Source organism: Pan paniscus, chromosome 19 (assembly GCF_029289425.2).
Source record: "Pan paniscus chromosome 19, NHGRI_mPanPan1-v2.0_pri, whole genome shotgun sequence".
Taxonomy (NCBI): domain Eukaryota; kingdom Metazoa; phylum Chordata; class Mammalia; order Primates; family Hominidae; genus Pan; species Pan paniscus.
This window is the reverse complement of record NC_073268.2, coordinates 33,271,189-33,297,174: the sequence shown is the minus strand read 5'-3', so window position 1 is coordinate 33,297,174 and position 25,986 is coordinate 33,271,189. Positions and strand designations below refer to the sequence as shown.

At 36.5% G+C, this 25,986-nt stretch overlaps 1 protein-coding gene across 17 annotated transcripts in view; it reads left to right on the top strand.

Annotated features, from left to right (window-relative positions):
* The window catches only part of NF1 (neurofibromin 1), a 278,753-nt gene that overhangs the window by 89,510 nt on the left and 163,257 nt on the right, over window positions 1-25,986 (top strand). For 9 of the 17 annotated variants that reach the window (XM_003811980.6, XM_008964356.5, XM_003811979.7 and 6 more), the window contains 4 exons: window positions 15,590-15,763; window positions 16,205-16,327; window positions 16,579-16,653; window positions 21,402-21,533. In XM_003811980.6, the coding sequence (XP_003812028.1) occupies window positions 15,590-15,763; window positions 16,205-16,327; window positions 16,579-16,653; window positions 21,402-21,533 (504 nt within the window). Of the gene's footprint in view, window positions 1-15,589; window positions 15,764-16,204; window positions 16,328-16,578; window positions 16,654-18,263; window positions 18,294-21,401; window positions 21,534-22,312; window positions 22,358-25,986 lie in introns of all 17 variants that reach the window. The other 8 variants (XM_034943230.3, XM_055101324.2, XM_055101323.2 and 5 more) reach the window with 3 other exon arrangements.

The following is a 25,986-nucleotide window of genomic DNA, read 5'->3' as shown; positions in this document are numbered from 1 at the left end:
ACACAAACTCTTATCATGCAAGTGGCTGACCTGCAACAAAAGGTGCATGTACAGCCTAACCAGGTGTCTACTGTTAAAGTGTGGGCATTGACTGGAAAAGAATGGGACCCTGCAACTTGGAAAGGGCATGTGTGGGAGGACCCTGATGAAGCTGGGGACTCTGAGTTTGTAAACTCTGATGAACCTTTTTTGCCAGAAGAAACAGCTTCCCCATCCCCAGTAGTGGCAACATCCCCTCCCTGAGCCATGCTGCCATCAGCCTTTCCACTTTTGTCTGAAGAGATAAACCCTGCGCTGCCTGAGGCAACAGGAATGGCCTCCCCTGAGGCAGTTGCCAGGCAAGATAATGTTGATTCTCCTCAGAAGCCACCCCCAACACCCCTGTTTGCTTCTAGACCTATAACCAGACTAAAGTCCTAGCAGGTCCCTAGAGGTGAGGCTGAGAGTGTGACCCATGAGGAGGTGCGCTACACTCGTAAAGAACTGCTTGAGTTTTCTAATTTATATAAACAAATCTTACTTGGAGAGACCTTGGTCATGTTTCACTTCCACAACATATGACACTGGTCTGTTACATTAATGATATTATGCTGATTGGATTCTGTGAGCAAGAAGTAGCAAACGCACTGGACTTATTGGTGAGACGTTTGGGTGCCAGAGGATGGGAAGTAAATCCGAGTAAAACTTAGGGACCTTCTACCTCAGTAAAATTTCTAGGGCTTCAGGGGTGTGGGGCCTGTCAAGATATTCTTTCTAAGGTGAAGAATATTGCTGCATTTGGCCCCTCCTACAAAAAAGAAAGAGGCACAATGCCTAGTGGGCCTACTTGGATTTTGGAGGCACCATTCCTCATTTAGGTGTGTTACTCTGGCCCATTTATCCAGTGACCCAAAGAACTGCCAGTTTTGAGTGGGGTGCAGAACAGGAGAAGGCTCTGCAACAGGTCCAGGCTGCTGTGCAAGCTGCTCTGCCACTTGGGCCATATGACCCAACAGATCCAATGGTGCTTGAAGTGTCAGTGGCAGATAAGGATGCTGTTTAGAGCCTTTGGCAGGCCCCCATAGGTAAATCACAGCGGAGGCCTCTAGGATTTTGGAGCAAGGCCCTGCCATCTTCTGCAGATAACTACTCTCCTTTTGAGATACAGCTCTTGACCTGTTACTGGGCTTTGGTGGAAACTGAATGTTTAACTGTGGGTCTTCAAGTCACCTTGTGACCTGAACTGCCTATCTATGAACTGGGTGCGTTCTGACCCATCTAGCCGTAAAGTGGGTCGTGCACAGCAGCATTCCATCATCAAGTGGAAGTGGTACATACACAATCGGGCTCAAGCAGGTCCTGAAGGCACAAGTAAGTTACATGAGGAAGTGGCTCAAATGCCCATGGTCTCCACTCATGCCACCGTACCTTCTCTCTCCCCACCTATACTGATAGCCTCATGGGGAGTTCCCTATGATCAGTTGGCAGAGGAAGAGAAGACTAGGGCCTGGTTCACAGATGGTTCTGCACAATATGCAGGCACCACCTGAAAGTGGACAGCTGCAGCACTACAGCCCCTTTCTAGGACATCCCTGAAGGATAGTGGTGAAGGGAAATCTTCCCAGTGGGCAGAACTTTGAGCAGTGCACGTGGTTGTGTACTTTGCGTGGAAGGAGAAATGGCCAGATGTACGATTATATATTGATTCATGGGCTGGAGCCAGTGGTTTGGCTGGATGGTCAGGGACTTGGAAGAAGCATGATTGGAAAATTGGTGACAAAGAGATTTGAGGAAAAGGTATGTGGATATACCTCTCTGAGTGGTTAAAAACTGTGAAGATGTTTGTATCTCATGTGAGTGCTCACCAACAGGTGACCTCAGCAGAGAAGGATTTTAATAATCAAGTGGATAGCATGACCTGTTCTGTGGATGCCACTTAGCCTCTTTCCCCAGCTACCCCTCTCCTCGCCCAATGGGCCCATGAACAAAGTGGCCATGGTGGCAGGGATGGAAGTATGCATGGGCTTAGCAACGTGGACTTCACTCACCAAGGCTGACTTGGCTATGGCCACTGCTGAGTGTCCAATTTGCCAGCAGCAGAGACCAACACTGAGCCCTTGATATGACATCATTCCTCGGGGTGATCAGCCAGCTACCTTGTTGATTATATTGGACCTCTTCCATCACGGAAAGGGCAGAGATTTGTCCTCACTGGAATAGACACTTACTCCTGATATGGGTTTGCCTATCCTGTATGCAGTGCTTCTGCCAAGATTACCATGCATGGGCTCACCAAAGGCCTTACCCACCGTCATGGTATTCCACACAGCATTGCCTCTGACCAAGGTACTCACTTTACAGCTAAAGAAGTGTGGCAGTGGGCTCATGCTCATGGAATTCACTGTTTTTGTTTGTTTGTTTTTTGAGATGGAGTGTTGCTCTGTTGCCAGGCTGGAGTGCAGTGGCGTGATCTCGGCTCACTGCAACCTCTGCCTCCCAGGTTCAAGCGATTCTCCTGCCTCAGCCTCCCAAGTACCTGGGACTATAGGTGTGCGCCACCACGCCCAGCTAATTTTTGTATTTTTAGTAGTGATGGGGTTTCACCATGTTGGCCAGGATGGTCTCAATCTCTTGACCTTGTATCTGCCCCCCTCGGCCTCCCAAAGTGCTAGGATTACAGGCATGAGCCAATGTACCTGGCCATACTGGTCTTACCATGTTCCCAACCATCCTGAAGCAGCTGGATTGGTAGAACAGTGGAATGGCCTTTTGAAGTCACAATTACAATGCCAACTAGAAGACAGTACTTTGCAGGGCTGGAGCAAAGTTTTCCAGAAGGCTGTGTATGCTCTGAATCAGCGTCCAATATATGGTACTGTTTCTCCCATAGCCAGGATTCCCGGGTCCAGGAATCACTCACCATCACCCCTAGTGATCCACTAGAAAATTTTTCTTCCCGTTCTTGAGACATTATGTTCTGCTGGCCTAGAGGTCTTAGTTCCAGAGGGAGGAACGCTGCCACCAGGAGACACAACAACGATTCCATTAAACTGGAAGTTAAGATTGCCACCTGGACACATTTTGGGCTCCTCCTACCTTTAAGTCAACAGGCTAAGAAGGGAGTTACAATGTTGGCTGGGGTGATTGACCCTGACTATCAAGATGAAATCAGTCTACTACTCCATAGCGGAGGTAAAGAAGAGTATGCATGGAGATCCATTAGGGCATCTTTTAGTATTACCATGTATTGCCATGCCCTGTGATTAAGGTAAATGGGAAACTACAACAGCCCCATCCAGGCAGGACTGCAAATGACCCAGACCCTTCAGGAATGAAGGTTTGGGTCACTCTACCAGGAAAAAAACCACCACCTGCTGAGGTGCTTGCTGAAGGCAAAGGGAATACAGAATGGCTAGTAGAAGAAGGTAGTCATCAATACCAGCTACGACTGCATGACCAGCTGCAGAAACAACTGTAATTGTCATGAGTATTTCCTCCTCCTTTTGTTAAAAACATGTTTGTGCATGTATACACCTGTACTAAGAAAATATCTTCATTTTATTTCCTTTTTCTTTTATCATATGACTTAAGATTTATTGACTTCACATCAGCATTTTAAGTATTGTTAACTTTTAGTATTTGGGTTGGGATAGGTGTGTTTCTGGTTGTACGAAAGATAATTGTATTATGTTAGGCATAATTATGACTTTATTGTCTTTATTTGAAGATTATGTATGATCTCAGGAGATATGTATGGGTTCAAGTTGACAAGGGGTGGACTTGTGATGGTTAATACTAAGTGTCAACTTGATTGGATTGAAGGATACAAAGTATTGATCCTGGGTGTGCCTGTGAGGGTGTTGCCAAAGGAGATTGACATTTGAGTCAGTGGGCTGGGAAAGGCAGACCCACCCTTAATCTGGCTGGCTACCATCTAATCAGCTGCCAGTGTGGCTAGAATATAAGCAGGCAGAAAAATGTGAAAAGAGAGACGGGCCTAGCCTCCCAGCCTACATCTTCCTCCTGTGCTGGTTGCTTCCTGCCCTCCAGCGTCGGTCTTCAAGTTCTTCAGTTTTGGAACTTGGACTGGCTCTCCTTGCTCCTCACCCTGCAGACAGCCTATTGTGGGACCTCGTGATCGTGTAAGTTAATGCTTAATAAACTCCCCTTTGTATAAGTATCTATTCCCTTAATTCTGTCCCTCTAGAGAACCCTGACTAATACAGTAGGGTGTTTTTTTGTTGTTGTTGTTTATTGGAAAAATAGAAATAAATAAGCTGTAGATTCAGTAGTACTTGAGTGAATTTACGTTTTAATAATCACAACTGTAGCTTTCTAAGTGTTTACTGGTTATTTGTGTATCTTCAGGGAATTGCTGATTTTTCCATTGAATTGTTTGTCTTTTGTTGATTTGTAAGGGTATATGTGTACATTTTTACTTGGTTTCATTTTTAAACTTTATGAGTTCTTTTTACTATATAGATATTTAAAATTTGCATGTAGTCACCTCAGCCTTGTTCCTTTTTGTCTCCTAGCTTTTTTGGTCAGATCTCTCTTCCCAGAAGATATTATTCATTTTATTGAGATATAATTCACATATCATAAAATTTACGTTTTTGAAGTGTAAAATTCAGCGATTTTAGTACATTAACAAAGTTGTACAATCATCACCATTGTTTCTGTGCAGAACATTTTCATCTTCCCAAAAAGAAACCCGTTAGTAATGACTCCCCGTTCCTCTTGCCTCACTCGCAGCCCTTGGCAACCAGTAATCTAGTTTTTTGTCTATAGATTTACTTAATTCTAAACTAGACATTTCATACAAATGGAATCATTCAGCATGTTACCTTTTTGTCTGGCAGGTGCCAAGATTTTTGAAGTATGCTTTTTAATTTTTTTCTGGTATTTTCTAGATTTAAAAGTTTAGATTTTTAAATCTTTCTGGATTAAAAAGAAAAGTTTTGTTTTTTTTTTTGAGACGGTGTTTCACTCTTGTTGCCCAGGCTGGAGTGCAATGGCACAATCTCCGCTTAGTGCAACCCCCGCCTCTCGGGTTCAAGCGATTCTCCTGCCTCAGCCTCCTGAGTAGCTGGAATTACAGGCATGTGCCACCACGCCCGGCTAATTTTGTAGTTTTAGTAGAGATGGAGTTTCTCCACGCTGGTCAGGCTGGTCTCGAACTCCTGACCTCAGGTGATCTGCCTGCCTCGGGCCTCCCAAAGTGCTGGGATTACAGGCATGAGCCATTGCGCCTGGCTAAAAAATGTATTTTTAAAAATGTATTACAAAAAAAAAAAAGCTGGCCATGGTGGCAGGCTCCTGTGATCCCAGCTACTCTGGAGGCTGAGCCAGGGAGAATTGCTTGAACCTGGGAGGTGGAGGTTGCCATGAGCTGAGATCATGCCACTGCACTCCAGCCTGGGCGACAGAGCGAGATTCCATCTCAAAAAAACAAAAAAAAATAAAATAGTGTTCTCACCCTTTTCTACTCACATTCCTTCTGAGCTGGTTAGTGTTATTGGCTGGTATGTATCCTTCCACTCACATCTATTTACCCATATATTCAAATGCAAAATATACATACGTAGGGTGGTGGTGGTTGTATTTTAAAATGAAATTATTTTATGCACATTACTCTGCATCGTTGTTTATCTAAGAAAATATTTTAGCTGTTCCTCAAAATAGTTGATAGAGATCCGACACATTCCTTTCAGTATTAGGTAACATTCTGTTACACTAATGAGCCTCATTTACTCAGCCATTTCACTGAATGGGTGGATATTCTGATGTTTTCAGTTTTTTGACACTTAGCTAAGCCTTAAGTAAATATTTTGTTCATATATCCTTGTTAACTGATGCTCTTAATTCTATAGACTAGAATCTAAAAACTAGGGGTTCCTGTGTCAAGAACATTTGCATTTAAAATTTGTAATAGTTATTACTAGATTTACATTCCCCAATAGTTGCAGCAGGTCAGAGTTTCATCCCCACTGAATTGCCTATTTTCCTGCATTTTTGTCAGGATTAGCTGTTGTTAAATCTTTAAAATTTTGCCGCACTAGTAAGGTAAGATAGTATCTCATCTCAGGTATTCTTACCTTCTCTTTCAGAGGTAAACTGTGTGATGTGATGGATATGTTATTACCTTGATTGTGGTACTCATTTTAGAATGTATAAGTTTATCAGAACATCATGTTGTACACCTTAAATATATACAATTTTTATTTTTCAATCATACCTCAATAAAGCTGAAAAAATGTCATTCAGAACGGAAGCAAACAGTAGATACTAGCATTAAAAATATGTTGTAAATTTTCAAGCATAGAATGATAACATAAGGTTAGGAACAAGAATATGTGTATAGATTTAAACATTTATCTCTGTGAATATTAATCCATAGATACAAATGTTGAAGGCAAGTTACAATCTTGAAGAAAATGAAAATTATGTTGTGTACCTATAATATGAAAATAAAAAATCACACAAAGGCATATACCTTCACTCAAGGATGTATACTCGAGTATACATATTATTTATAATAGCGCAAATTTGAAAACAGCCCAAATGTCCCTCAACTGGTGAATGAATAAACCAGTGGTGATGCCTTGAAACTGTGGAATACTATTCAGCAATAAAAAGGAACTACTGACTCGGCAACATGTGTAAATCTCAAAAATATTATGCTAAGTGAAAGAAGCCAGGGTCAAGAGATGACATACTATATGATTTCTTAAAACTTCCAGAGAAGACAAAATTCAGGACAGAAAGCAAATCAGTGGATGCCAGGAGTGAGAGTTAGGGGAGGAAATTTATTGCAAAGGAGCAGTAGGGGATTGATTGTGGTGATGTTTGAAATGTTCTATGTCATGATCGTGGTTGTAGTTACTTGACTATTCTGAAAGTTCATATTTAATAAGTGATATAAAAGAAAAAAGTATTAATGGCTTAAACATCCATTTTCCAAATGAGAGCACTAATTAAAATTCTCAAGTGTTGAGAACAAAGATAGTATCTCATTGTAATTTTTATTCTTTTTAAGGTTAGTGAGGTTTGAAAACAGTTCATATGTTTCTTTGCCATTTGCATGTTTTCTTTTGCAGGTGCCTGTTGACTTCCTTTACCTATTATTCTGTTATGTTGCTTCCAGTTCCTTATGAATTCGCGGAACTTTTTGTATATTAAGAGCAGTAATCCTACATTTTTAGTCTGTAAATGTTTTTCCAGTCACCTGTTTCTTTTGACTATAGTATCTTTTTTTAAAAAGAAATATTTGAAATGTACAAAGAATGTAACTGTTTCCCATACTGCTATTAACATTTTTATATTTTGCTCATCTTTTGAGAAATTTATATATGTGTCCACGAAAAGAGTCAAACTCTATAAAATATTTTAAGAGATTTATTCTGAACCAAATACGAGTGACCATGGCCCGTGACACAGCCATCAGGAGTTCCTGAGAACATGTGCCCAAAGCGGTTGGGGTACAGCTTGATTTGATATATTTTAGGAAGGCATGAAACATCAATCAGATACATTTAAGAAATACATTGGTTTGGTTTAGAAAGGCGGGAGAACTCAAAGTGGGGGCTTCCAGGCCATAGGTAAATTTAGACGTTGTCTGGTTGACGGTTGAGTTTGTCTGAAGACTTGGGATTAATGGAAAGGAATGTCCAGGTTAAGATAAAGGATTGTGGAGACCAGATTTTGTTGTGCAGAGGAATCTCTCAGCAGACTTCAGAGAGAGAGAAGGTTGTAAAATGTTTCTTATTAGACCTAAAAGAGTGCCTGGCTCTTAGTCGATTAATCTCCTGGATCTGGAAAGGAAAGAAGGAAAACAAAGGGAAAAGGGGATTCTCTATAGAATGTGGATGTTTTTTCCCCACAGGAGATTTTGCACGGCAAATTTCAAGGTATGGCAAGGAAATATATTTTGGGGCTAAATATTTTTTCCTTGTCTCATAATGTTATGCCAGAGTCAGATTGAAAAGTAAGTCACGATATATAGTGTCAAATAAAACCCATCTGATGAGAATTTATGGTTTGTAGGGCATGACTTCCTAGACCCCTTAGGTAGGCGTTTGGGCAAGTTAAAAAATCAGAGCTAAGTCCTCACGTGGCTTTTAAAAATTGTGAATAAGTAATACTTCCATAAATTCTGACTTAATTACGAATCCCACTAATTTCTTTTTTTTCTTTCCCAGGGACAGCCACTGCAAAGGGTTAAATGTGTATTCTTCCAGTCTAGCTTCTGTATTTTTATGAGGATGGGGAGATAGACAGATAGGTATATAGTTCAGTATTTCTCAAAGTGTGGTCTTTAGACCAGCAGCATCAGCGTCACCTGGAAACTTGTGAGAAATGCCAGTTCTTAGTTTCTAACTAAATACTTAGTTTCTCACTAAAAACAGCAATTTTTATTAAGTCCTTCAGGTGATTGTGATGCACATTGAAGTTTGAGAACCATTGTTCATCTAGGTCATTGTCTTTAACTGCTGTATGGTGTTCCCTAAATTGAATATACCATTTTTTAAAAAAGAGACTAAGTCTTGCTATTATGTTGCCCAGGCTGGTCTCAAACTTCTGGGCTTATGCGATCTTCTTCCACCTCAGCCTTCAGATAGCTGCAACTATAAGCATGCACCACCGCACCCAGCTTGAATGTACCATATTTTAAATTCCATATTGTCAAGCATTTAAGTTACTTTTCTTTAAAAAATTAACGTTAATGCAAAGGAAACAATTGGCAGAGTGAAAAGAGAACCTACAGGATGGGAGAAAATATTTGCAAAGTATGTATCCAGCAGAGGATTAATATCCAGAATATACAAGGAACTCTGACATCTCAACAGCAAAAAACAAAACAAAACAAAACAACAACAACAACAACAAAAAATTAAAAAATGGGCAAAGGACCTGAATAGACATTTCTTAAAAGAAGACAGACACATGACCAACAGATATATTTTTTAAAAAAGCTCAACATCACTAGTCATCAGGGAAATGCAAATCAAAACCACAGTGAGATATCATCTCACCCCGGTTAGAATGGCTACTATCAAAAAGACAAAAAATAGCAAATGCTGGCAAAGGTGTGGAGATAAGTGAACTCTTAAGTGTGGCTAGTGGGAATGTAAACTAGTACAGCCACTATGGAGAACAGTGTGAAGGTTCCTCAAAAAACTGCAAATAGAACTACCATGTGATCCAACAATTCATTATTGGACATTTATCCAAAGGAAGGGAAATCAGTATATTGAAGAGACATCTGTACTCCCATGTTTATTGCAGCACTATTCACAATAGCCAAGATATGGAATCATCCTAAGTATCTAACAACAGATGAATGCATAAAGAAAATATGGTATATATACACAATGGAATAGTATTCAGCCATAAAAAAGAATGAAATTCTGTATTTTGAGGCACGTGGATTGAATTAGAGGACATTATATTAAGTGAAATAAGCCAGGGACAGAACATTAAACACTGAGTGTTCTCATTCATACGTGGAAGCTAAAAAAAAGTTGATCTCATAGAAGTAAAAAGTAGAACAGAATACTACAGGCTGGGAAGGATAGGGTGTGGGGAGGGTAGGGAGCGATTTGTTAAAGGATTCAAAATTACAACTAGATAGGAAGAGTAAGTTCTAGTGTTGTATACCACTGTAAGATGGCTGTAATTAACAATATGTTACAAAGTTTCAAAGAGCTAGGAGGAGGATGTTGAATGTTCCCAGCACAAAGAAATGATAAGAGATGATGGGTATGCTAATTACCTTGATTTGATCTCTGTATAGCTATGAAAATGTTACTATGTTCTTCATAAATATTAATACATCAAAAAATTTAAAATTAATAATTAACAAAAGATAAAGGGCCCTGAACTCTAGTTTTAGAGCTGAATTGTATCCAGTCAGATAGTTTCTATGTTATTTAAACGTTCACTTTAAATTTGGAGCTGAAATATATTTGGAAATCTTTACTTTTAGTATGTTCATTTGTGTGTGTGAGGTAAACTTGGTTGGCTATTGGCAAATGTGTTGGGTAGCTGCTTAATCAAACATTTCCTTCCAGTGCTTCAGCTTTCTGATGCTTAGAAAATATGTATAATTAACATAATATGCATTATCACTTTTGAAAGTAACTAATTATTCTAACAGTTATTTGTGCCAAATTAGTAATGTGAATTCGGGAACTATCAGTCTTTTCTATGGCCCGGAATAATTTAAATAATAGAAATTATCTGATTAGATAGAAATCATTGTAAAATCATCAAGGTTAGGATTTCCTTTGACTTTTGCTTATCATTAGTTTTAAAGAAAAAAAATAAATTGACATAATGGAAATTTTCACTGTACATCAGGAAGGGAATTCAGTGGAAAAGTAAGCTTCCTATTCACTCTTGACCTTCAGTTTATACTTTTTTTCCTAAGTCAAGTACTGCTACTGGTTTCTTATGCTCTTTCTAGAACTAGCCTGTTTATTGTCTATTTAAAATAACTCATTAATCACCTTTTATTTGAGCTCCCTTATGGATCTGTGTAGTTTTTCTGTCTCTTTAAAATTTTGTATGCGGTAAAATGCACATAACATCAAATTTACCATCTTAGCCATTTTTAAGCATACAGTTTAGTAGCACTATCTTTCACATCGTTGTGCAATCAATCTCCAAAACCTGTTCATCTTCCAAAACAAATTCTGTATCTATTAAACAGCTCTCTGTTCTTCCCTACCCTCAACTCCTGGCAACCGTCCTTTTACTTTCTGTCTCTCTGAATTTGACTACCTCATATAAGTGGACTCATACAGTATATGTCTTTTTGACATGGGCTTATTTTACTTAGCATAATGTCCTCCAGTTCCATTCATGTTGCCTTGAAAGACAGGATTTCATTCTTTTTTTTATGGCTGAAATAGTATTCATCCATGTTGTAGCATGTCAGGATTTCCTTCCTCTTTAAGGCTGAGTGATATATTCCATTGTATGTATATACCAACATTTTATTTATCTAAATTCATCTGCCAATGGATTTTTCAGTTGTTTCCACCTTTTGGCTATTATAAATAATGCTACTGTGAACATGGGTGTACAAATAACTTCAAGACCCTGCTTTTAATTCTTCTGAATATATATCCAGAAGTGTAATTTCTGGATCATATGGTTATTTTATTTTTGATTTTTTGAAGAATTTCTGTTGTTTTTAAAGTCACTTTTGATGGTTTGTTCTTTGCTAGAAAATATATATTTCAGTTTTATCAGTGCAGAGTTGTATATAATACTTACATATTTTGTACAATTATATAAAGGTTATATTATATTTCCATATTCTCATATAATTATCTTTAGTATCCATGTTTGTAACTGTTTACTCATTTCTCTTTCCTCATTCACGTTTACTATTTTATTGGTCTTTAAAACCTAGGCTTTGATTTTGTTTCCTAGCATTTAAATTTTTCTGTTTCATTAATTTTAGCTTTCATTTTATTTATACTGTTATTTCTTGAGGCAATGGCTTGGTTCATCTATTTTCAGTTTTTAAAAAAACTGTAAAGTATTTGTAAGGCTCTAAATTTTATTTTATTTTTTAGTTATAGGAATTTTTAATATATTCTGGTTATTCACCCCTTATGAGATACATTATTTGCAAGTATTTTCTCCCACTCTGTGGATTGTTGTTTCATCTTCTTGATAGTGTCGTTTGATACACAAAAGTTTTTATTTTGATGAAATCCAGTTTATCTGTTTTTTCTTTTGTTGCCTGTGCTTTTTTGGTATCATATACAAGAAATCTTTGCCAAATCCAATGTTGAAAATATTTTTTTTCCTATAGTTTCTTCTAGGAGTTTTATAGCTTTACTGTTAAGTTTTGGTCTTTGATCTATTTTGAGTTAATTTTTGTATATGATGTAAGAAAAGGGTCCATCTTCATTCTTTTGCATGTGGATAATCAGTGTTCCTAGCATCATTTGTTGAAAAGACCATCCTTTCTCTATTGAATGGTCTTAGCACCTTTGTCAAAAATTGGTCATATGTGTGAGGGTTTCTTTCTAGGCTCTCTATTCCATTGGTCTGTATGACTGTGCTTATGCTGGTACCACATTGTTTTGATTACTGTAGCTTTGTAGTAAGTTTTCAAATAAGAAAGTGTGAGTTCTCCAACTTTATTCTTTTTCAAGATAGTTTTGACTATTATGCGGCTCTTTGAGATTCCATATGAATTTTAGGATGGGTTTTCCTTTTTTTTTTTGAGATGGAGTCTCGCTCTGTTGCCCAGGCTGGAGTACAGTGGCGCGATCTCGGCTCACTACAAGCTCCGCCTCCCAGGGTCACGCCATTCTACTGCCTCAGCCTCCCAAGTAGCTGGGACTACAGGCACCCGCCACCATGCCCAGCTAATTTTTTTTGTATTTTTAGTAGAAACGGGGTTTCACCATGTTAGCCAGGATGGTCTCCATCTCCTGACCTCGTGATCTGCCCGCCTCGACCTCCCAAAGTGCTGGGATTACAGGTGTGAGCCACCGCGCCTGGCTTTTTTTTTTTTTTTTTTTTTTTGCAAAAAATACCATTGGGATTTTGATAGGGATTGCATTGAATCTGTATATTGCTTTGGGTAATATTGTTACCTTAACAATCTAGGAACGTGAGATATCTTTCCATTTATTTATGTTTAATTTCTTTCAGCAATGTTTTGTAGTTTTTTATTAAGTTTTTCACCTCCCTGATTAATTCCTATGTATTTTATTTTGGATGCTATCGTAAGTGGAATTGTTTTCTTAATTTCCTTTTTGTATTTTTCATTGCTAATGTATAGAAATCCAGCTGATTTTTGTGTGCTGATTTTGTATTCTGTGACTTTGAATATATTAGCTCTAACAGCTTGTTTTTGGTGTGTATGTGTCATCTTTAGGGATTTCTACATATATATCATCTGTGAATAGACATAGTTTTGCTTCTTTCTGTCCAAATTCAATGAATTTTCCATCTTTTTCTTGCCTACTTGCTCTGTCCGGAATTTCTAGTATTATGCCAAATAGAAGAAGAAAAAGTGGGCATCCTCATCCTGTTCCTGATCTTAGGGGAAAAACGTTCAATCTTTCACTATTGAGTATGTTGTTAGCTATTGGTTTTTAATACGTGGCTTTTATGATGTTGAGGAAATTTCCTTCTATTCCTAGCTTGAGTGTTTTTTTTATCATAAAAGGTGTTGAACTTTGTCAAGTGGTTTCTCTGTTTTGATTCAGATGATCATGTGGAGTTTCTTCTTCATTCTATTAATGTGGTATATTACATTGATTTTTTCATTGTTGAATCATCTTGTGCTCCTGGAGTAAGTTTCACTTGGTCATGGTGTGTCATCCTTTTAATAGGCTGCTGATTTTGTTGAGTTTTTCATCAGTATTCCTAAGGTGTATTAGTCTGTAGTTTTCCTGTAGTATTTTTGTCTGGCTTTGGTATCGGTAATGTTGGACCATAGAACTAATGAAGAGAAGTGTTCCCTTCTCTTTAATATTTTGGAAGTGTTTGAGAAGCATTCTTTAAATGTTGGGTGGAATCAACCAGTGAAAGCTATCTGGTCCTAGCCTTTTCTTTGGGAGCTTTGTGATTACTGATTAATCCCTTTACTAGTTATAGTTCTACTTAGATTTTCTATTTCCTCATGAGTTAGTTTCGGTAGACTGTGTGTTTGTAGAAATTTGTCCATTTTGTCCGGGTTATCCAAATTGTTGGCATACAGTTTTACATAGTATCGTCTCATAATTCTTTTTATTTTTGCAAAATCAGTAGTGTCACCACTTTTTTTGTTGTTGTTGGGGGAGTGGGGGGGATAGAGTCTTGCTCTTTCGCACAGGCTGGAGTGCAGTGACAAGATCTTGGCTCACTGCAACCTCCGTCTCCTGGGTTCAAGTGATTCTCCTGCTTCAGCTTCCCTAGTAGCTGGGACTACAGGCATGCACCAACCATGCCTGTGTAATTTTTGTCTTCTTTACAGTAGAGATGGGGGTTTTACCATGTTGATCAGGCTGGTCTTAAACTCCTGACCTCAAGTGATTCGCCTGCTTTGGCTTCCCAAAGTGCTGGGATTACAGGCATGAGCCACTGCATCTGGCCGTGTCACCACTTTCATATCTGACTTTAGTAATTTGGTGTTCTTTCTCTCTGTCTCTCTTTTATTTATTTATTTTTTTGTTAACCTATCTAGCTAGAGTTTTGTTGACTTTTTCAAAGAATCAGCTTCTGGTTTTGTAATTTTTCTCCATTGTTTTTCTGTTCTCTCTTTTCACTCTAATTTTTATTATTTTCTTTCTTCTGCTAGCTTTGGTGTAGTTTACTCTTTTTCTAGTTCCTTGAGGTATATGGTTAGGTTATTGAATGAGAACTTTCTTATTTTTTGATGTCAGTGTTTACAGGTTTACATTTTTCTTTTAGCTCTGCATTCACTGCATCCTATAAGGTTTAGTATGTTGTGTTTTCGTTTTCATTTATCTCACGTTGGTTTCTAATTTCCTTTGTGATTTTTTCCTTTGATCTATTAGTTAACATTCACAAATTTTCACATATTTGTGAATTTTTTAGTTTTTTTATCTGCTGTTGGTTTTTCATTTCCATTATGATCACAAAACATACTTTGTATGATTTCAGTTTCTTTAAATGTATTAAGACTTATTTTGTAGCCTAACATAGGTCTGTTTTGGAGAATGTTCCATGTACACTTGAGAAGAATATATTGTGCTGGTGTTGGGTGAGTTTAGTTTTTGACATGTTACATTTGAGCATTCATTTAGGAGAAAAGCCAAAGGAAGACATTTGTTAATGAACTGTAAAGAGGGGTTGACATCACAAGAATAGGTAATTTTTTTTGAGAAACAAATTTAGAGCAACAGAACAGCCTTGAATATATTCTTATTTAGAAGGCTGAAGGTTGAATATAACCTGGAGTGTTAGAAAAGGGTGGAACAGTTTATCATAGACCAGAGCCAAGAAAGTATAATATTTAGACTTTAAATATCAAAAAGAAGATATGGTCAGCTGAATTCAAAGTTGAAGGCTAGGTGTGGTGGCTCATGCCTGTAATCCTAGCACTTTGGGAGGCTGAGGCAGAAGGATCACTTGAGCCCAGGGGTTCAAGACCAGCTTGGCCAACATGGTGAAATCCTGTCTCTACTAAAAATACAAAAATTAGCCAGGCATGGTGGCAGGCGCCTGTAAACCCAGCTACTCTGGAGGCTGAGGCGGGAGAATCGCTTGACCCTGGGAGGCAGAGGTTGCAATGAGCCGAGATCGTGCCTTTGTACTCCAGCCTGGGCAACAGAGGAAGACACCATCTTGGGAAAAAAAAAAAAGAAGTTCAGAAAACAGCTTGTTTGGGAAGGACTGTTTTTTGTATTCCTTTAATAATTCAATAAAGAAAATAGAAAAAGGATTTTTTTTAAATTTGAGAAACATTTAAATGATGACCACTACTTAAATTATGAAATTGAAAACCACAAATATAAATTATGCATTCTTTATAGTATGAGTTTTAGAGGCTGTTAATTTGCTATAATATTAGCTACATCTGGAATAGAAGAAACTTCATATATTATCTTATCGCTATATTTGAATTCTGTAGAAGTTATTTCTGGACAGTCTACGAAAAGCTCTTGCTGGCCATGGAGGAAGTAGGCAGCTGACAGAAAGTGCTGCAATTGCCTGTGTCAAACTGTGTAAAGCAAGTACTTACATCAATTGGGAAGATAACTCTGTCATTTTCCTACTTGTTCAGTCCATGGTGGTTGATCTTAAGGTAACATGCTTATTCTTTCTCTACTACAAACTTTAAGAAAATTAAATGAATTTTCTAGCATAAGTATTATGTCAAAGATAATTGCTAACATTAAAGTTCTGACTCTTCGTTGATAAGTTCATAGGACTTGCTTTTGTTGTTACTGTGTTCATCAGCCTAAATGGACTGAGAATATGAAGAAAACACCATTTTCTTAAATAAGCATAAATATACAGACTTGGATTTAAAATAATGTGGCAATTAGGGCCTGAAATGAACCTATATATGGTATAGGAAGAATTGTATCAGACTGATGAACCACAGTATGGGTGCTTTGTACTTCTTCTGGCAGCTGGATTTTACTGCCATTTGTGTGGGTAATGTGTTGATGTTATTACATGTTAGTAAAGAAATACTGCATGGGTATTTAAAGGCTTTTGTTTTCTGCTGGGGTTTTTATAGAACCTGCTTTTTAATCCAAGTAAGCCATTCTCAAGAGGCAGTCAGCCTGCAGATGTGGATCTAATGATTGACTGCCTTGTTTCTTGCTTTCGTATAAGCCCTCACAACAACCAACACTTTAAGGTGAGAGCATTGGTTTTTATCTAACTGTATTTACTGATGCTGTTATCCTTTATAAACAAAAAGACTATAGAGATTAATAGGTTCACTTTTATCGGTATTTCTCACTATTATGTATTGATGTTCGTTTCAAGACCTTAAAAACTTAGTGTTTTTTTTTTAAACTTTCTATTTGCTGTTCTTTTTGGCTTCATTTGTATTACTGAGTATTTTTCTCATAGAAATAATCTGCTTTTTTTTTTCTTTTTCTATAGATCTGCCTGGCTCAGAATTCACCTTCTACATTTCACTATGTGCTGGTAAATTCACTCCATCGAATCATCACCAATGTAAGTCCAAAAGGTATTGCTAAATTACTAAAAAAATTTTTTTCTTTCTTTTCTTTGCGTATTTCTTTTTAAGAAATGCACTCTTGGTTTTCAAAAAGGTTCTGAATTTAGTTGTATGAAATAGGAAAATTTCTCCATGGTGATTCTATTTGATAATTGATAAATATTTGTATTTTTCATATTAAGTCTTGACCGAAGGGACCATATTAAGGAAGATGGAGTTAATAAGATGCTTTGGAAAGATTAAATCTAAAACGTTTTATTCAGATCAGAAGCCCTTGAGAAAAATGTCACTGAAAATACAGTTTAAAATTTTCATCCCGAAGCTTTTCAAACATATTATTTCAGCATTTGATACATTGACTTGCCACCTTACCATTTAAGTTAAAAGTAATAGTATTTATGTTGTAGTCTAGTATAGCACATTGACAAAATGATGGGACTATATTTGATGGTACTTTTAAATCTTTTGATCCTAAATTCATTCATAGTGTAAAATTTCATTTTTCTTAAACAAAATGAAATATTAACATACTTTAAAGTATACAAGATACAAAAGCGTATCAGACAAAGTAAGTGAAATCATTAAAAGGTACTTGCGAAACCTTCAACTCTGTCTGATGTGGAGACATTAAATAGACAGCAAAACTATCAGATTTGGACTGTGGATTTTTAAAATTCTGTTCTTGTAATAATGAACAACCCTATTTTGAAAGTTTTCAAGTGTTATTTTCCATTGTTCCACTTTTATCAAATGATACTCACATTTATGGGTAAATTGGTTGATGCTTTCCTTCCTTAAAGGAGGCTGTAATCATTGATAACTTAGTATATTTGACCTGTTTATAATCAAATTCCATTTTAAGACTGTGCCTCTGGTGAGTTGAAAATAACCCTTCACCTCATTTGCCCTGGATGTTGTATTTATTTAAAATAAATACTGCCCATATTCTATCCATTCCTGCAGTGGAAAATTAACTATTGATAAAGCTATTTGGTGATACATTTAATTTTTCTCAGCAGGTGTTTAGTGAGCATTTTGGGAGGACAGTCCTTTGTTGTGCAGGATGCCTTGGGCATTGCAGGACCTTTAAGATCTCTGGCCTCATTTCATTAAATGCCAGTTGTGCTGCATCTCCCCATCCCTAGTCATTATGAACAAATAAACATGCCTGAGGGAATGATACCTCCTCCCTTAGTTGAGTATCACTGAGTTAAATTGTAGGTAAAAGTAACATTGAATATGCTTTGTTCCAAAAGGGAAAGTTTAATGAAGATTGTAAATAAGGTATGTTTGTATTAAAAACTTAAAAAAAAATCACTGTACTTTTGTCAGCATAATGAGCCAGGGCATTGTACCTTCAAGGTTTACTTTCAAGGCCATTAAAAAAAAAAGATGATTTCTCCCCTCAAGTTTATGTGTAACTCAGAAATAAGTCATTATTGCTTTTTTCCGCTGTGGCTCAGAACACTAAAAATATTCAAAGAGTGGATAGCTTTGCATAAATGCTTAAAATTTGTATATAATAAACCCAAATATATACTTTTTTGATACCCTGTGGCTAGTTACTTTAATTGTGAAATATTTTTGTCTACAACTGACTACATAGAGCACTTTCAAGCATGGACTTGGCACTGCTGTAAGTGGCTTGAGCTGCTCCTTTCTGGGTTCCAAGCATGCCTGGAGTGGTGCTTCATGCATGCCTCAGTGTACTTGGTGAAAGTGGCTGTGCATCCTCTTCTACTCTAATGAGCACTGCATGTGTGGAGGGTGGAGTGTGTCTGTATCAGAGATCAAGTTATATGAAAATCTGTTTTTATAAAGAAAAAAACTACATTGACAAATTTTTAAATATTAAGTATCAGTAACTTTTCAATGAAATAGCTTGAAAAGGAACATAAATATTAGTTCAAAGTATCTTTTTAAATTATGCTTTGGGTAGTGATACTTTATTATTATAGATAGCGTGGGAAATTGTTTCTCATTAGGATATTTTCCCCCTTGGTTTGAGGCTAATCGCTATTGAATCTGAAGTACTCTTTTGGTTGAAAAGGTCTATTTATAAAGTGAATATAGAAATTTATGAGATTGACTATTTTAGAGTTTCATTGAAGACATTTATTATGGCAATATTTTTGTCTTGAAAAATCACATGAAATTATTCTTAGATATTTGGACTTCTGATCTTAAATTCATTCATAGTGTAAATTTTTTTCCTAATGATTCTTGGTTCAATGTACCTCATAAGTTCTCTTCTCCCATGGTTCTTTAGCCAGTCCACACATTTTTTTTTAAAGCATCACATTCTCAAATAAGATAAAAGTTTTAGTGATGTGTATTGAGGGTTTGTGTAGAAGTAGTAAGGTGTTTGGAGTTCTACTTTTGTGAAACATACTCATACTCAGTTCATAAGTACTGAGTTTAGATCTAAAATATTCTAGTGTTTCTTCTTAGAAAATCTAAAATATATCCACTATTTGATTCTTATTATAATGCAGGTTCCTAGCAGTTGCTAAAATAGTAGTTGTACTGTCATCTTTTTTATTATGATGTGCCATAAGAGATGAATTATAGTTGTAAGATCTATGTTATATGCATAATCTTCATAGACTTCCTTTAGGTTAAATTAGATATGTAATTGGGAAATTTAAAAAGTAATATACACACTTATGAACCAATTATCTTAGCCATCACTGGTACATGCTATAGCTGGTATATTACTTATTTCTGTTTTTTCCTTACGACAATTTATCGTAATTTACATATGGATAGTTCACATACTGAAAATGAGATGATTGCTTTCTACTGAGAGGTTGTAGTTGAAAGGAATTGTTTCCAAGGCATTTGAAAATTATTTAAATCTCTTAAGGAATTGCCACATAATTTGTTCATATTATGTAAGTGTTGCCATTTGGCTATAAACATGGTATTTTCAAGGAAAAAAAGAGTAAGTCTACTTTAATTGACTAGTGTTCAGGAAGGGCACATTTAGTAACTGCTCAAAAACTAAACTTTTTTGCCAACCACATGATGTCTAGTTTTTCATACTTATTTTATTTGAAAATATGTATTTTACTTTAAAATGAATATATTATGAAAAATGAAAACTATGAAAATTACTAAATCTTAAGCCTAAAGTTATTTTATATGGTGCACCTGGTACCACAATACAGTTTCAAAAGCTATTAAAAAAAGACACAGTAATTTGAATAGGACGTTATATGGGATGCCTTTCTTAGTTTATCAGTTTCTGACAAGATCTTATGAGATGTGTTGGGTAAGGAAGACCCTTCACTCAGTGTACTTCGTTATTATTCAGCTTTTTGTTACTTTAGGCTGATTAACACAAGCTGTATAATTTAGTAAGTATAAGGAAATCAAGTTGCATTGGTTGCTTTGGGCAAGTCAAAATTGCTGAGAGTTGGAGGAATCCATTATACTATCAGACTAAAAATTGATCATTTGTAGGAACTAGATTAAATAAAGGAGGAGTTGAGGGAAAAATGTAAACAACCATACTGTCCCAAAAAAGCATTTCTTCCCTCCCAGTTTCGGGATTCCTCCCTGAATGGAGTTCAGTATTCAAAATGTGTATCATAAGTTGGTTTTATATTTTACTATCCGGTGAACAGGATTTGTAATCCACAGTTTGGGTTAAGGTAATGTAACTCGATGCTATTCAAAATATTCTGAGAATTCCACGTGAAGAAATTAAAATGTCGAGACTTCAATTAGCTTAGTTTTGAATAAGAAAAAATCTGGGACTGAAATGTGAGAGATGTGAGGCTATTCAATCCCTCTTATCTACAATTTGAATGTATTATTCTTCCAGATTTTTTAAATAAACATCTGGAGTATTATAAATTAGAAGCCTACATTTTAGGTCATTTAATGCATAGTCTACATATGTAGTGAAAATTCATCCAGTCAGTTTTTTATTAAATGATAGACTTTAAAGATATAGTGATTTTCACAATTGTCATTTTTTAATAATATATCAAGTAATTCATTTTAAAGTTAAAGATACACTTCCAAATAAAATAGGCACTAAAAACTAGACATCAGAGTTAAACAGGTTAAATTGAAATAGAAAATTCATAAAATAATTGTTTAAAAAATATTTCACTAGGATCAGTTTGTCTTTGTTTATGGTAATTGTTAGTCTCCCATGTATCATGTCATCATTGCATATCAATTTAAGATTATAGGTTTACTTAATAGTTTTATTTCATTTACTAATTTCATGTTGTAATTATCATTGTTGTCTGTAAACATATAAGTAATGGTTTTCCACATACACTTTTAATACTGTGTTGAACCACTAATCACTTTTAAAGCTTTGATAATAGCATTCTTACCTGGGAAAATATATGCCATGTATGCACGTGTTCCAGAAATTGTAAAACATTAAACTTAAAAAAAAGAAGATTGGCTACAGATTAGCTCTCTGAAGACTTTATTTTTCAAATTCACTGGCTAATCATCGAGAAAAGATGTCTCACATGCACATGCTCATAAAGTGGGCAATTTGTCTCATGCTCACTATTATGTTTTATAATATAATATGTATGAGTTAGTGTTTGAATTAAAGACATTGTTTGAAGACTTTGGAAATCATGGTGTGTGTTTGCATGGTCTTAGAAAGTTCCCGACAAAAGGATAAAACTTAAAACTACAGTGATAAACAGAGCATACAATTCATGTAGTTTTGTACTTTTTCTTCCTATTGGTCTTTGTTTTTCTCTAGTCCGCATTGGATTGGTGGCCTAAGATTGATGCTGTGTATTGTCACTCGGTTGAACTTCGAAATATGTTTGGTGAAACACTTCATAAAGCAGTGCAAGGTTGTGGAGCACACCCAGCAATACGAATGGCACCGGTAAGATAAATCACGAATTTTGAATCTCACCTCCTTTCTATTGCATTTTTTTAGTGTCTTTATCCCATTCCTGCTGCTTTGGTTATTTTAGAGAATTGAATGGGTCCTTCATTTCCTCTAAATGTTGTGGTATGTTGTATATAGAATATTGTTGAATACTAGATTATGTTTGTTTTCCACTGTTTCCATGAGTTGAACTTAACTTTTCGTAGATAAATTTTCTCACAAAACACTGAAAGTCTTAATGAATGTCACCTTTTTTTTTCTGTTTTTAAAGTTTTTTTTCTCCTTAAAACTTTTGAACAAAAATATTTTGATTAGCCTCTCACGTTTTGGGGATGAGTAAGGGAAGCTGACTCCTGGGTTAGAGTGAATGTTGCTGCTAATGCACATTTTAGCTAATTGAATGGTGACTATTAAACATAGGAAATGAATAAAATTTAGAGTTTTTGTATTTAAAATAAAAATATTTTGTATTTCAACAAATACGCCTTGAGGTTTTACAACTGATAGGAACTTTGATACTGACATTTGACTCTAAACTTAATAAAAAGCAGACTTAAAATTGGGTATTCTCACAGATTATTACTCTTAATATGGAATTTAAAAATTCCTATGGAATCAATTTAAAAAGATAATTATAAGATTGTGGAAGTCATTTTTTTGGTGTTTATGTATAGCAAGAGTATTATACAAGAGCAACTCTTGACATTGATTGGTGGTGCTTTGTCTTCTGCTTCTTATTTTCTATTATTGGCTGCTGTCGCTCACATGATCAGATGCCAACCAGTCACTGTTTTGCATGGCAGTGGGCTTCTGTGGCTGTAAGTATGACCCATTGTAACTACATCAGAAAAGTCCTTGGTTTCTTTGACTTTTCTGTGTATAGTTACCATTATAGTCACATCTTGTCATTTCAACTGAAAATATAGCATGTCTTCACCTGTTGGTTTTATCTAGTAAGTTAGTCATTTCACAGTTAGGAGATAATTTAAACAGCTTTCTCCCTGGCATGCTTCTCTTTTTCCAAGTCCCCTTAGTCAGTGAAATATTTTGGTTTCATACAGTTGTGGTTCACTCTTATCCAGTTGTCAGTAATTATTTCTGAGGATTGTTTATCTTAGATGTTCAAATAGAGAAGTTTTTTATGTCATATATTTTGGGATTATTGAGCCTAAAAAATATAGCCAAAAGATCATGGCAATGATGTTTCCTTAAGTAAACTTTAAAATGCAAGGTTACCTTTTAGTTGACTTTTTGTAATGCCAAGTACTTCACTTTTTTTTAAGTTGAAGAAATTTTCAGTACAGGTATAAGTTAATTGGAGGTAAGCATAAATAATAGCTGTTTAAATGTTATTTAGTAAGATATTTTAAAAAAATCTTTTAAAACTACTTGAAATAAGTTGTTTAAAAGTTATTTATTGACCTGTTTATTCCAGAGATCTGGGAAATCAGAAGTTTATTTGACTTTTTTGTTTTAAGTTTACTACCTTTTCTGGTAGAAAGTTAATGACCTCCAATAATAGGACTTGTTGGGGGGTTAATATTCACTTCCTATTTAACTTCAATATCCACTTTACCAGCTGCCCATAATTTTCTGTGAATAAGGACTACAAATGAAACTAAATGATTATTTTGAACAGAGGTAAAATTTGATTGGTAGTCTGAATATGTTCTCTACACTTAGAAGTTATTTTACTTCTTAGCCCTAGTTATAAGCTGATTCTCAGAGCTACATATTATTTTACCGAAAGGCCATAACTAGAGAGGATTTCCTCTTTTGGCCCAAGGACACCTGTAATAAGAATTTAGTTTTTATTTCTAATTATTTTCTGAAAATATCAATATACATTTAATTTTCAAAATCATTCCTAAGCTGTTTATGTTTTTGAAATGTTATATGTATGTATATTTGTACATAATGACTAAAGGACAGCTTTTGGGCTGATATTACCAGGAGAGAAAATAAATAGCAAATGTAATATGAAACAATTTTTAGAATAAGAAAATTTTAGGTTTTGAATGGCTGTTAGGGTAAAATCTCACCCCTCATAAACTTGGTGAGTTAACAGTCAGATAACCAGTATGGAAGTATTGACCTTCTACTCTTTGCCAGGCAAAGGTGCTAATGCCAGGGAAGCATGGTGAACTAAACATACACAGCACTTCCCCTCACCGAGATTCCAAGCAAAAGGTTTATAGCTTTTGCTTGAAAATGCCTGATGAAGAACTCAACACTGGACACGGTGGCTAACGTCTGTAATCCCAGCACTTTGGGAGGCCAAGGTGGGCGGATCACCTGAGGTCAGGAGGTCGAGACCAGCCTGGCCAACATGGTGATACCCTATATCTACTAAAAATACAAAAATTAGCCAGGCGTGGTGGTGCATCCCTGTAATTCCAGCTACTCAGGAGGCTGAGGCAGAAGAATTGCTTGAACCTGGGAGGCAGAGGTTGCAGTGAACTGAGATGGCGCCATTGCACCCCAGCGTGGACAACAAGAGCGAGAATCTGTCTCAAAAAAAAAACAAACAAAAAAACTCACTACAGGTGGCATGGAGTCTGGCAACACAGGCAAATATATATAATAAATGGTTTACAGATAATACCTAACATCAGAGTTTCCTACTGTTGGCACTATTAACATTTTGGACTGGATAACTCTGTTATAGGGGGCTGTACTGCGCATTGTGGGATATTCAGCAGCATCTCTGGCCTCTACCCACTAGATGCCAATATTCCCTTTACCCCCCAGCCCTCCCAGTCATGAAAACCAAACATGTCTCCAAACATTCCCAGATGCCCCCTGGGGGACAAAATCACCCCCAGTTGAGAACTACTGTATTACAGAGTATGTTCAGTGGGTTGTCCCTCATTTGTATTGCCTCTAATGATTTGGGACTGATAAACCTGAGCCATTAGCTTGCTTCAGAAGTAGCAATCTAGGAGTTCTGTTGCAAAACAGTAAAAGTAAAATAATATCTGCTTCAAGGCTTTACTAACACTTTGTATTTTGGAGAGACAAGTTACTTGTTGGAAGGAGCTAATTATTTGAAAATTTTCTCTTCGACCAAGATAGAATCATGTCTCTGTCACTTACAGCCATCACTGATCCTCTTTCTGTTGGAGCTCTATAGAATACTTCTGATTCTTCCACAAGGTGGCCCTGCAGATATTTGAATAAGGTTATTCTGTACTCCTAGAATTCGTTTTATTTTTATATCGTTTTGGCATTGGAAGGGATTTTATTCTTTTAGCTCTCTCTCTTTTTTTTTCTTCTTGAGACAGAGTCCCACTCCGAGTCCCACTCTGTCACCCAGGCTGGAGTGAGTGCAGTGATGCAATCTTGGCTCACTCCAACCTCTACCTCCCAGGTTCAAGTGATCTCCTGCTTTAGCCTCCCGACTAGCTGGGGTTACAGGTGCCCACCATCATGCCAGCTAATTTTGTGTTTTTAGTAGACCATTTAGCACCATTTTGGGCAGGCTACGCTTGAACTGTGACCTCAAGTGATCCACCTGCCTCAGTCTCCCAAAATGCAGGGATTATAGGCATGAGCCACTGTGCCTGGCCTCTTTTAGCTCTCTTTAAAAGTGTATGTGTGTTTGTTGGGTCTGTTTTTATAGCTAAAGAAACTGAAGCTTAAATAAAGTTATATTAATAACAAATGCATGGTTAATGAACAGTCAACCAGAGTTAGTTCTGAGGTTTCTTGACATTCAGTTCAGTGTCTTTATCAGGTTCTTTCATTGTCCTTCTTCACTAGCAAGTTAGCTTGATGAAAGCAGTAGCTTTGTCTGGCTTAATCAACACTGAATCCCTAACGTTTGAACAACATCTGATACATATTGGGCATTTAGTACATGTTTGCAGAATGAATGAAGGAATGAATTTCTTACTTGATGTGGTTTCAAAATCCTCGTACAGGCCGGGCACAGTGGCTCATGCCTATAATACCAGCACTTAGGGAGGCCGGGGCGGGCAGGTCACTTGAGACCAGGAGTTTGAGACCAACTGGGCCAACATGGTGAAACCTTGTCTCTACTAAAAATGCAAAAAAATTAGCTAGGCGTGGTGGCAGGCACTTGTAGTTATAGCTACTCAGGAGGCTGAGGCAGGAGAATTGCTTGAACTTGGGAGGCGGAGGTTGCAGTGAGCCAAGATTGTGTCACTGCACTGCAGCCTGGGCAACAGAGCGAGACTCTGTCTCAAAGAAACAAAAACAAAAAACAAAAAACCCTCCTGTTTCTGATTTGCTTCTCTTCTGGAAAGACCAACCTGACAAAAATTTTTAAAATTAAAATGCCATATTAAGATCTGATGTTAGTGATACAGATATAATACTATGATGTAATAATTGATAAAAGCTATTAAACTGCTGTGTTTGTATACCCTGTTTCTATTAATACAATCTAAGGTAGTATTATTATTTTATGTTGACTTTTTAGTTA